This window comes from Callithrix jacchus, chromosome 1, assembly GCF_049354715.1.
Source record: "Callithrix jacchus isolate 240 chromosome 1, calJac240_pri, whole genome shotgun sequence".
Lineage (NCBI taxonomy): Eukaryota > Metazoa > Chordata > Mammalia > Primates > Cebidae > Callithrix > Callithrix jacchus.
Window position 1 is genome coordinate 219,026,145 of NC_133502.1, and position 10,979 is coordinate 219,037,123.

Sequence of the window (10,979 nt, forward strand, 5' to 3'; positions counted from 1 at the left end):
CGCCAGGGAAGAGATGATGGTCACGGGCCCCGGCCACCCCGGCCCCGCCTCCACCAGGCCCAAACCCCAGTCCCTGCCTCACCTGTTGGTGACCAGGCTGTTGCTGGCACTCTCCAGGTCGCCCAGCCCTGCGCGTTCCCGAAGCAGGCGGCTCTTGCTGCTGTCCAGGGGCAGCAGGAGGTAGCTCATACGGTTGGCGTAGTGGATGGCCTGGCTGAACACCGTACTCTCCTCCTTCTGCACTAGCTCCTGCTGTTTCTCACGGCTCAGGGTTGGCCACAGGCGCCGCTGCTCGGAAGCCACGTCTAGGGCAGAGCGCTCGTCCTCCTGGGAAGGTGCCTCCCCAACCTCCTGCCACAGCACCACATGCATGAGCCAGGGCCATGCTGCCCCCAGCCCCCAGCCCAGGGAGTCTCTGCACACCTGGGTGGGGGCCCGGTCCTCAGTGGGCTCCAGGTATAGGGCCCGGATGTGAGTCTGCACGTCCCCGTAGAACATGGCCTCCCAGAACTGTGGCGTGCTCCACACCACGTGCTCCTGCACACAGCTGTATGCGAACTGCGTCACCCCCGGGCTCAGCTTCTGCAGAAGCCAGGAGAGAAGCTCAGCTGGATGCAGCCAGGAGGTGGCTGGAAAGGAGACCTGGGGCATACTAGCACTCACCCGGCAGAAGGCTGTGACCAGAGGCAGCAGAGCAGCTGCGATGCCATGCTCATCCAGAGAAGTGCAGTCCTGCAGGCAGAGCAAGGGCCTGTCAGGACCTCTCCCCTCCCAGGCAGCATTCGCCTCCCCGGACACCTCCACCACCCCCACAGCCACCACAGACCAGCACCTGACACCCTTGGCTCCAGCTCCACAGGGCTGGCCTCGGAGGCTCAAGATCAGGAGACCCCAGGCTCTGGCACCTGCCCGAACAACGATTCTCTCCACCGTGTTCCCTGCAGACCAAGGACCCCTGCCCACTGGCCCAGGAATCTCTGGCACCCACTCTCCACTCTCACCCGCAGACCAGGTCTCCCCACCTGTCCCTGCTCACACGCCGTGTCACTGGCAGGATGGGAGGCCCAGCCTCACCTGCAGGCAGCAGTTCATCATACGGACCACAAAGTCAAACTGCTGGTGGTCCAGAACTGCGCGGTTCTGTTGCACGTGCAGGTGCAGCTCCTGGGCGAGGCAGCGGCGGGCAGCTCGCCCCTTTAGGGCCCTCAGCACGGCTGGGAGCAGCTGGGGGTGGGGAAAGGGGACGTGGGCTGAGGGCACAGAGAAGACCCACTTGGGGCCCAGGCAGGGAGGGCAGCAGGTGTCCAGGAGACCCAAATGCCTTTCAGGTAGGGTGTCCCAGACTCTGGGGCTTTGCTGACCAGTAAAGACTAAAACCACTGGGCCCAGCAACTCCACAAGTCCAATTCACCAAGCCAGACAGGAGGACACAGACACTGCACCTGTGAGCCAGCAGGGAGCGCACTCGAAAGGGAGGCCTCAAGGTCCAGGCCCCTGTGCTCACAGGCTCAGAGCTGCCTGGCTGGCCAGTGGCTCAGAGACTCATCTGATACAGGCTCGGCCACAGAAGAGCCTGGAGTCTGTTCTATTGCTACATCATCCATCACCAATCTAGCAGTCCCAAAGGGACGCCACACAGCCATGAAAAACAAGAGACTCCAACTGGCCATCCTGAAAGACCCCAGAGGTATTAAGTGAGCACCACAGGGCGAAACAGCAGGGAGCAAGCTCCATTTTCCTTAAAGTATGAGGAACGGGACGTGTGTGGGCCTACGCAGTCTAGGGGAAAACCTCAGAGGAAACATAGCAATAATAGTGAAACCTTAAGAGTCTTCTAATTTCTAAAAATGCAAGTTTAGCTCCCTGGCTGGTCCTCCCAGGCAGGCCTGACCCACCACTCACTGAGATCAAGGAGAGGAGACCTGGCGCCCACCTTCCCTCAGCCAGCCCCGTCACCTCCAGCTGTCCAGTAGGTAGAGGAGGCCCTGGGGCAGGGTCACCACCCACATGGGCGAGGTGCAGCCTGGGACTCCTCTGAACCCTGCTGCTCTGGCCCAGCTGAGCCTGCACAGCTCTCACCTTCTTGGCCTCAAGCATCTTCCCCTCAAACACGTAGGAGATGCAATTGCGCACGACCTCCAGCCGCCGGGCGCTGTTGACATGCAGCCCGCTGCCCCGCTCCAGGATGGCAGCTGCAGGGACAGAACACACTCACTCCGACCCCTGACCCCATGCCCATCCTGAGCCACGCTTGGGGCCTGCCTTCCCCTCCCTCCTCATGACGCACTCATGGGGGGCCCTGAGGGCACTGTGGTCCTCTTCTCAGCCTTCACGGCTGGGGGTGCACCCTGCATCTTGGCCGCAGCCTGGTCCACGATCCACTGCACGGTGCCTTCATCCAGCCGGGGGAAGGGCCGGGGTGCCCGTCGTAAGTGACTGCTCTCGCCGGGCCTCTGTACCTTGTGCATCGCCACCGCTGGGTATGGGTTCTCCTGCAGGGAGATGGCAGGTGTGGGGCAGAGGTCCAGGGGTCAAGGTGGTACAACACCCTCCCATCCTGCCACCCTCGTACGTTCTTGTAGAGCTGCTCTGCCAGTTCCTGGACGTGACGCAGGACACGCTGGGGATAGTTCTCGTCCGCCCGAATCCGTGCCACCTCATGGGCCACCAGCTAGTGAACAGGCAGGAGGGTAGGTAAGCCATGGTCAGGAAGGCCAGCCAGGGCAGGAAACTGGGAGGGCAGGGCGGGGGTGCACCTCATCAAACAGGTCCGTGGGGCGGTAAGGGACCCCACGCTCTGACACAAAGCCAGCAAAGGCCATGCCCTCCAGCACCTTCATCAGGAAATCGTCCTCCACCAGCCCACGCTGGCCCAGGAAGGCTGCCTGGGGGACACAAGGAAATCGGTCCCTCAGGGGTCTCCACCATGCATTTGTCTCCCACCCCACCCCCAGCCACCAGTCGGCCCACCTTATGGAAGCGAATGACAGGCTCCGGGTGGATGCGCACAACGTGCAGGCACCAGCGATAGCCCTGCAGCAGCTGAGCAAAGAGCCGCAGGAAGACGGCACGAAGCTCCTTGTCCTGGGAGGAGAGCTGAGCGCAGCTGAGAGCCAGCACTGCCAACCTCCATCCCCAGCCCCCCAGGGGCTTCTCCCCACCCGACTCCAAGCCGGAGTGGGGCCTCCCCAGGCTCCCTGGCTCCCGTCCTTCTGCCCCTCCCACCATTCTGCACTAACACACAGCCACCAGCTCCTCTGAAACTGTGTGGATGAAGTGCTCCTGCTCAGGGCCCTCAGGGGTTGCTGTGACCAGATGCCAAGTCCCAGCCCCTTGATGGGTCCCTGCTGCTTCACCTGCACCATTCACGACCACCACACCTAACTGCTGGCAACTGCTTTATTCCCAGGATCCTTCCTGTTTGTGCTACAGGAGCCAGGGCTAGCCTGGGGGTGGGGCCACTCAGTGGCAGCAGACCTAAGTGAGGCAGCCTGAGAGCCTGGGGTCCCCATGTGGGAGTAGCAACAACCCTCACCTGCATCTTCAGGGAGGAGGTGGACGTCGTGGGTGGAGGGAAGGCGAGGTCAGCCAACTCCAGCTCCGGGTCCAGGACCTGCCAGCACAGAACGGAGCAGGCAGCTGCACACTGGCCCCAGCTCTGGACTCCGCATGATGCCAGACAGCCACACCCCAAAGGCCCCCAAGGCTCCCGCTTCCCTGTGGTGCCCCCTCACCATGCTGAGAACACTGTGCGTCTGACTCTGCAGTGGCTCTGGCAAGGGTGGAATGTGCACACACTCAGGGATGGACACCGTCCCTCCATCCAAATCAGCAACAATCACATCCAGCTGTGGGCCAAGGAAGCCGGCAGTCAAGGACCCGAAGGCCTGGGCCGTGAGGTGGACACAAACCACAGCCCTTACCAGCTCCTGGGTCTCTGCCTGGAAGGCCGCGTTGACCCCGATGATGAAGGGCGTGGGTGTGCTGAGGACCTCCAGCAGCTGGGCCGGCAGGATGGGCACATAGGTGAAGCTGTGCAAGCCCCAGAGGACAAAGTGAGTCCAGGGACATGGCGGGGCAAAGGGGCCAGGAGGAGGGGCTGGGAGGGCCGGGCAGGGGTCACCTGTATCTGAGAGGAAACAGCAGGGCCAGGAGGCCCCTGCAGGCATCAGCGAGCCTCTGGTAGCTTCGGGACAGGAAGAGAACCTTGTGCTCCGTGAGGGCGGCACAGAACAAAGACAGCACGTTGGTGATGCCTAACGGAAAAAGAGAAGCTTAGAGAAGACCCTGGGCCCCCACCCAGACAGGGTGAGAACCTACACCCCTGACCACCAGTCCCTGAGGAGTAGCCGTGCAGGGGTGGGACAGACAGGCTCACCCAGCTGGCGGAAGAGCAGGGCCACGCTGCAGCGGCTGACAGGCAGCGAGTCGGCCAGTGGAGTCTGGATGACCTGCCGGTCACCAGCCCCCAAAGATATCGTCCTCTGCAGAACGAGAAGAATCAGGGCTCAGTAGCTTGACCAGATCTAGTCAGCCCAGAGCTCTGTGGCCCCAGGCAGACCCTGGTTGACTGACAGACCCAAGGTGGGACTGGCTGGGATGGGCAACACGGCTAGAGGGAAATGCCATGCCCTGCCTCTGTTGGCAGCTGCAGAGAAAACTCAGGACAGGAGTGGCTGCCTCTGACTGGGGGCAGGGATGGGGCCTGGGTGGATGGAAGAAACAAAGAATCCATACCGCTCCTTCCTCAACAGAGTCCAGCTGCACAGGACAGACAGGCAGAAAGACACGGTTAGACACCCCAGCACACACAGGCACAGAGCAGGGAGCAGACAAACACGCTGACATCAACATCCAGAGACAGGCACACACCCACAAAGGGGTAGACAGAGAGGCTGAGGGAGGCAGGCCCAAAGCACAAGTGCGAGGGCCAGGTGAGCAGGCCAGGACTGTCGGGAGCAATGGCAGCATGAGGACTCGGGAGGGAGCAACCAAGGCCTCTGGCTGTGTGTGGCCCTGGCTGGACTCCACATGCCTACCAGGGCCCCAGCAGGAGGGCCTGTGGCTGTGCAGACACCAGCTGCCCCTGAGACCCACCTGTGAGCCCCCGGCCAGGGGTACAGTGCACGTCAGCAGGTTCCCAATCACGTTCTCCAGGCACACATTCAGGCCCTCCACGTGGATGGCATAGATGAGGCCGAGGCTGTTCTGCAATGACCAGAGCAGGAAGTGGCAGGACAGCCGACAGAAGCACCCACGTCCTGCCTCGCCACCCCAGTTGCCTGCCTCACCCTGAACACCTCCGCGTGGTCAAGTCTCGACACCAGTACCAGCGTCTTGGGTGCAAACAGCTGGACAGATGGGGCAGGCACTGTGGACAACAGGTGCGTCTGGCCTCCCTCATCCTCCTCTTCCTCCCTCTCTGTGGCATCCTCCACATGTGTAATTTCCTGCTGGGGGTCAGGTGGAGACAGGGGTGGGGGGGTTGGCCACGGCCCAAGGGCATAGCTTCACTTGTGCTGTACCCGGAGCCCCCAAGCTGACCTGTGAAGGCTCCACCGGCTCCCAGAAGGTCAAGCAGGCGCAGTAGTGGCGCTCAGAGTTGATGTCGGTGAGGACAGCAACAAAGAAGGTCGGTGGATTCCTCTCAGGACACAGCTGCCACCCACTGGGCTGGCAAAACTGCAGAGAGGGCTCAGCAGTCAGCTCCTCTCCCTACACCTGCAGCAGGAACCAGCCCACCTGCCCTAGCAACTGCACCATCAGGCCTGGAAGCTCTAACACACACAGGCAGTTCCTTGCTTGGTGACCCAGGTGACATCTGGCCTCCTGGGCGTCAGTCTCTTTGGGTGAAAGGAGTAACAGCCTCTGACTTACCCATCTGGGACAAGGACCAGGAGATGGGGGAACAGTCCCCACCATCACGAGGGACAACATGACACAGTGACACATGTCACTGTGCCCCCCCAGAAGCCTGCCGGCCAAGCCAGCCACACCTGCTGAGAGTGGCTCTGCTATCTTGTCCCTAGCCCAGCAGGGGTCAGCGTAAGACTGTGCCCACCTGCCCTCCCCACCTGCCAGCACCATCTCAGCACTCCTCCACTCACCAACTCGATGCCCTGAGGGAAGGGGTTGTCCTCCCAGTCCTTCTCCGGGAAGCGCTGCAGAATCTGGCCCTGGCCTTCCCCACTCCCTGAGGACAAGAACAGGTGGTCAGAGCACCGGACCCACCCCCCAACCCACCAGGAGGCTTGAGACACCCACCAGGCCCTCATTTGGCACCAGACCAGCCTCTGTTCCCGAGAAACAGGTCTGCATGGAGAAGGTGCTGGGCAGCGGCAGACCCCAAGGCCACCTGAGAGTAGAGAAGCCCTTGCCATTATCACCCCCATTCCCCAATCCCACCCCAGAGACCTTCAGCCTAACCATCCCAGTTTCACACAGCACAGCACCCCTCCATCGAAGGTCAACAATTCTGGACTATTCGACAGCCCCCAAAGCATCTGCTGCCACAGGCAGCCCTCCACTTAGGCTCTCAACCCCCCAACAGTGGGCATTCCCCAGAGCTCCCTGTCACCTGTCAGCCCTGGGCCCAGCTGGGGGTGTGGAGGACTCACACCTGCTGTCTGTGTGGGGTTCAAGAAACCTCAGTCCCACAAGGCTAGGGGACACTCCCTGCACCTGCAGCCCCAAATTCTTCCCTATCCTGGCTGCCTCGGAGACAGACAGGTCCCTAGTACAGGTCCTAGAAGATGGGGTTTGGCAGGTGCCTGTTAGAACACCATCCCCACAGCCAGTACGACTCAGAGGGGCAGCAGCTGGACGGGAAGGATGGAGACCTGATCTAGGATGACCACTAAAGGGTGCCAAGATGGCCTCCTAAGCGCTGGGATCCAGCAGCTCTCAGAGGAGAGTGGGAGGATGGCTGCGCCCAGGTGTGCTCCCTGCCCCCAAATCTCCCTGTACAAAAGCCACAGGATGGGTGCTGAGCACAGCCTAAGCTCCCCTGGGCCAGGAGGAGGGCTCTCAGGGGAGGGAGAGCCAAGAGGCCTAGTTCTCCCCAACAGACTCCTCCTCTCCTTGAAGCCCCAGAACCCCTGAAGCTCCTTCTACTCTGCTCCCCCACTATCACATCCAGGACACTGTTTTCAGGCCCAGTCCACACTGGTGGGGTAAACGCCCTAGAGAGCCAAACCAGGAAGCCTGGTGGGGACCACAATGGGACACTCAGGGTGCGGCTCCCGCTGCAGGGTGGCTCCGCAGGCCTCCCAGGGCTTGTGGAGGATGGAAGAGGTGCGGTGGGAAGGACAAAAGCCTCCTTGCCTTCACCTCCACATAACCCACAGGTCCCAGGGCATGCACCCATCCTCTACTTGGACGGGCTTCAAGACAGCTGCCCACCTGGCGGAAGCAGCAGAGCCAGATAGGCAAGGTGGGGTCATGCTTGACACAGAGCCCCTTGTGGACCCCCACCCGGAGCCCTAGGAACCCAAAGTCCCACATCCAGCCTTGTCCTCCAGGGAACAGATGAGCAACCCCAGCAGCCCAACGGCACACACCCCATGGGTCCCCTACAGACAGGGAGACCACACACCCTCCAGGGTCACAGAGACAGAGCCAAGGAAGTCAGCAGTGGGCAGGTTGCTGCTAAGTGGGAGATGGTGGGGCGGTGAGGGGCCAATTCTGACTCACAAAACCTCAGCTTCCTGCTCCCCTCCCCCTCCCACCACTAACACCCTGCAGAGAACAAGCGGCAGACTGGGTGGGGGCCCAGGTGTCTGCGGGTGCCACACCTACCTCCACACCCCCAAACGTAGCTCACGCAGGCACAGGCCCCGAGCTGAGCCTCCTCCCCCCACCCCGCCCCCTCCCCCAGAGGCCTCCTCGTGCTCGGCCCCAAACCACCAGCAGGGCCCAGCCCTGGCTGGCACCCAGGGCTTACCCAGTTCTTGCCACGAGACAGCGGGTGGAAAAAGGAAGAGGGGTTTGTGAACAGGGACAGTAGTTGCTGCACTGCAGCCTACCCAGGCCAGGCAGGAAAGGCAGCCTTCCCCAGAGGACGGGGAGAGTGGCCAGTCACGGTCTACCTTGACCCTCTCCACCCCATTCATCTTGGGAAGCACCAACTCTCAATTAAGGCCTCTGCAGGGCTTTACCCTCCAAAGAGCCAGCCCTGAGCTCCACTCTCCTTGGGCTGGCCCAGCAGCCCGAGTAGGCCAGGCCAACCAAGCAGGCCTTTCTCCCTGAGCTCCTCTGTGCCATGACGGCCCTGGACTGGCCCTTCAGGTCTCAGCCCATAGAGCATCCCCCCTCCCCTTTGAAGCTCTGCCCCAGCCCAGAGCCTACAAGGACCCTAGGACTTCCCTCCCTCCACCACACCCCAGTGACTGCTAGTGCACCTGTTGGCTTGGCAGGGATGGACCACAGGCTAATTAGGGCTTGTAGAACATGTACAGTCGGCTATACATACGATCATCCTCCCCACACCCAACACACTCATACCTCACAAACAAACAGGTTCCTCAGTCGTAAGTACAGGGCACCTTCTGGAGCCCCAGGAACGACAGGACACAGCTGGCCCCCGAAGGGCTCACCACGGAGGGCCCTGCAGCCCTCCTCCTCATCCTCTGAGGTCCCAGCCTGAACCTCAGCTCTGTGTTGTCGGGGGCCAGGCCACATCCTGGCCACTGGCCTGCCTCCAGGGGAATGTGGGGGTTTTGCCATGTCTCCCTAGGGTCCCCTACCCGCTTGAGCCTATGGCCACAGAAGTGACCTCCAGCAGCTGAGCTCCTTGCCCACCAGAGTGCTGCCTCTACCCCAGACTAGACAGGAAAGAGGGCACCCTCCCTGCTCTGCCCCTCAGCAACAGGATGAATCCAAACAGTGTGCTGTGTGGCACAGGGCACTAAGGTCTCCTCGTTCCCTCCCCCTTAGAATGTGGGGCTGAGGGACCACCCAAGGGCAACACTGCGGCTCCTATCCTGAAAGCTCCTCAAAAAGCACTTCCTCCTGCAGCCACGTCCCTGCAGCCAACCCCACTGAGACTGCAGGCCTGCAGGGTGGATGGACAGGCAAACACAAACCACGTAGACTGCAGGCCTGCAGGGCGGGTCGGCGAACACAGACCTCGAGTTCTGTCATCTGCTGGCAGCACCCCATCACCAGTGCCAGGCTCTGACGCCTGGAGGGCTAGCCCAGGCCAGCGTGTGCTGTGGGGAGGCAAAGAAGGATGGCAGCCTCCTGTGTTCTCCCACCATGATCCCCACTGTACATGACCAGCCCCAGCCAGCTCTGCTGCCTGGCGGGGAGCTCAGCTATAGGAAAGGAGAAGAAAAGAAGGAAGGACAGCACCTTCCCGCTGCACCAGCCACCCAACCGCAACATGCAGATGGCTCCCCTGGGCCAGCCACAGAGGCAGGACATGCAGGGCCCTGCAGCTTCCTCAGTCACCCTCCCCAACCTCCCCTGCCCATCAGACCAGAGAAGCTCTGATCCAAGGCCTTGGACTCCTTCCGGCTGGCAGGGTGGAGGCTTGGAGGCAGTTGAGGCCATCCCAAACAGCCCCAACCCGCTCTACAGAGAGGGCAGGAACGTGGGTGGAGACAGTAGACGGAGCTCAAGAATGCAGCCAGCTCATCACAGTCAGGATGAGAGAGGCGAGGCTATGGGGTAAAAGGTCTTTTTCTCAGAGGCAAGGGGTCCAGCCCCTCCTCCCAGGCAGATGCACACTTGGCTACTGGAGCTGGAGGGCCACTAGCCGATCAGGGCCTGATCAAGTGCATCTCCTGCTCCCAAAGAAAACTCAGCACTGGCCATGCTGTGATCAGGGCCCTTCTGGGCCAGGGGCCAGACAGAGGCAGTCTGTCTAGTCCTGATGCCGGCCCCAGGGCACAGAAGGTGATCCCTGACTCACCAGGTGAGGGGCCTACAGATGGGCCACTGCCGGCCACCATCACTCTCTGAGGTAAAAGGGTCACAACCAGAAGGCATTTACCTTCTCATGGCCCCTCCCCACCCTTCTTGAGAGGTTGCCAGCTGGTAACCATTAGCAACTGGGATGCTGCCTCAGGCAGGACTCGTGGATCCTCAGTACTCTGGTCCTGCAGCCAGCAGCTCCAGACAGGATGTCCAGATCCAGGCCAAGACAAGCTATCTGTCACTCCCAATCCCCAACTCAAGAGACCTTGCCCTGAAGTCCTAGCCTGACAGAAGAGTGAGGGTCCTCTACCTTCTCAGAAGTGCCTGTTGGGTCTATGCCTAGAGAGTCCACACGCCTGCTGCTCAGTCATTAGTGAGACATTATTTCTAGGGGCCTCCTTCGTGCTACAGCTTCACATGTGTGTACTGATTACATCTCACGGCAGCCTGGAAGGTTAGCACGACTCACTCCCACCTCAGATGAGGAAACTGAGGCACAGAGAGCCAAATGACTGGCTGGAGGTCACAAGGCCATCAAAGGGCAAAGCAGAGACAACTGACCCCCATGCCATGCTCCTCTGCTTCTGCTTCTTCCCCCCACCACCACCCGCCCTGCCAGCTGGCTCTGCCCTCAGCCCATAACCAGGGTCCCAGTGTATAGGCTTGTTCTCCACAGGGACGAAGGAGTCCTTCTAAGGGATGCCTGGGGCAGGGAGGCCAGCAAGCAGCTGACCAGCTCAACCCCAGAAGGTAGTGGTTAGAGGGCTCCATGGCTCCCCAACCCCATTGCAGTAGACACCTTATCACTCCTTCCTGCCAGTTGTGGGGGGACACCTCGGGATCCAGCCTTTTCTACCCTGTCCTGACAGTGCCATAAGACCCTGTCCTGTGCAAGGGCCACACACACAGAGGTCTCTGCCCTACATGTAGCTCCAGCAGTGAGCACACACACGTCACAGCCAACTTGTCAGGGAGCCCACTCTGCCTCTTCTCTCTGCCCACCTTCAACTCCTCACCCCACTGCCACCATGCCTCCCACCTGGCCTTTGCCTGCAATCTCT

At 61.2% G+C, this 10,979-nt stretch overlaps 1 protein-coding gene across 8 annotated transcripts in view; it reads right to left on the minus strand.

Moving 5' to 3' along the window:
- The window catches only part of SBF1 (SET binding factor 1), a 28,239-nt gene that overhangs the window by 15,403 nt on the left and 1,857 nt on the right, over positions 1 to 10,979 (minus strand). For 2 of the 8 annotated variants that reach the window (XM_078344176.1, XM_078344168.1), the window contains exons 2-20: positions 6,108 to 6,193; positions 5,545 to 5,682; positions 5,292 to 5,450; positions 5,098 to 5,208; positions 4,738 to 4,761; positions 4,379 to 4,484; positions 4,124 to 4,256; positions 3,924 to 4,032; positions 3,735 to 3,848; positions 3,536 to 3,613; positions 2,971 to 3,084; positions 2,757 to 2,885; positions 2,573 to 2,671; positions 2,288 to 2,492; positions 2,080 to 2,192; positions 1,075 to 1,224; positions 664 to 732; positions 424 to 582; positions 83 to 351 (exon numbers count right to left, since the gene is read on the minus strand). In XM_078344176.1, coding sequence (XP_078200302.1) covers positions 83 to 351; positions 424 to 582; positions 664 to 732; positions 1,075 to 1,224; positions 2,080 to 2,192; positions 2,288 to 2,492; positions 2,573 to 2,671; positions 2,757 to 2,885; positions 2,971 to 3,084; positions 3,536 to 3,613; positions 3,735 to 3,848; positions 3,924 to 4,032; positions 4,124 to 4,256; positions 4,379 to 4,484; positions 4,738 to 4,761; positions 5,098 to 5,208; positions 5,292 to 5,450; positions 5,545 to 5,682; positions 6,108 to 6,193 — 2,365 coding nt within the window. Of the gene's footprint in view, positions 1 to 82; positions 352 to 423; positions 583 to 663; positions 733 to 1,074; positions 1,225 to 2,079; positions 2,193 to 2,287; positions 2,493 to 2,572; positions 2,672 to 2,756; positions 2,886 to 2,970; positions 3,085 to 3,535; positions 3,614 to 3,734; positions 3,849 to 3,923; positions 4,033 to 4,123; positions 4,257 to 4,378; positions 4,485 to 4,737; positions 4,762 to 5,097; positions 5,209 to 5,291; positions 5,454 to 5,544; positions 5,683 to 6,107; positions 6,194 to 10,979 lie in introns of all 8 variants that reach the window. The other 6 variants (XM_035274300.3, XM_035274278.3, XM_035274310.3 and 3 more) reach the window with 3 other exon arrangements.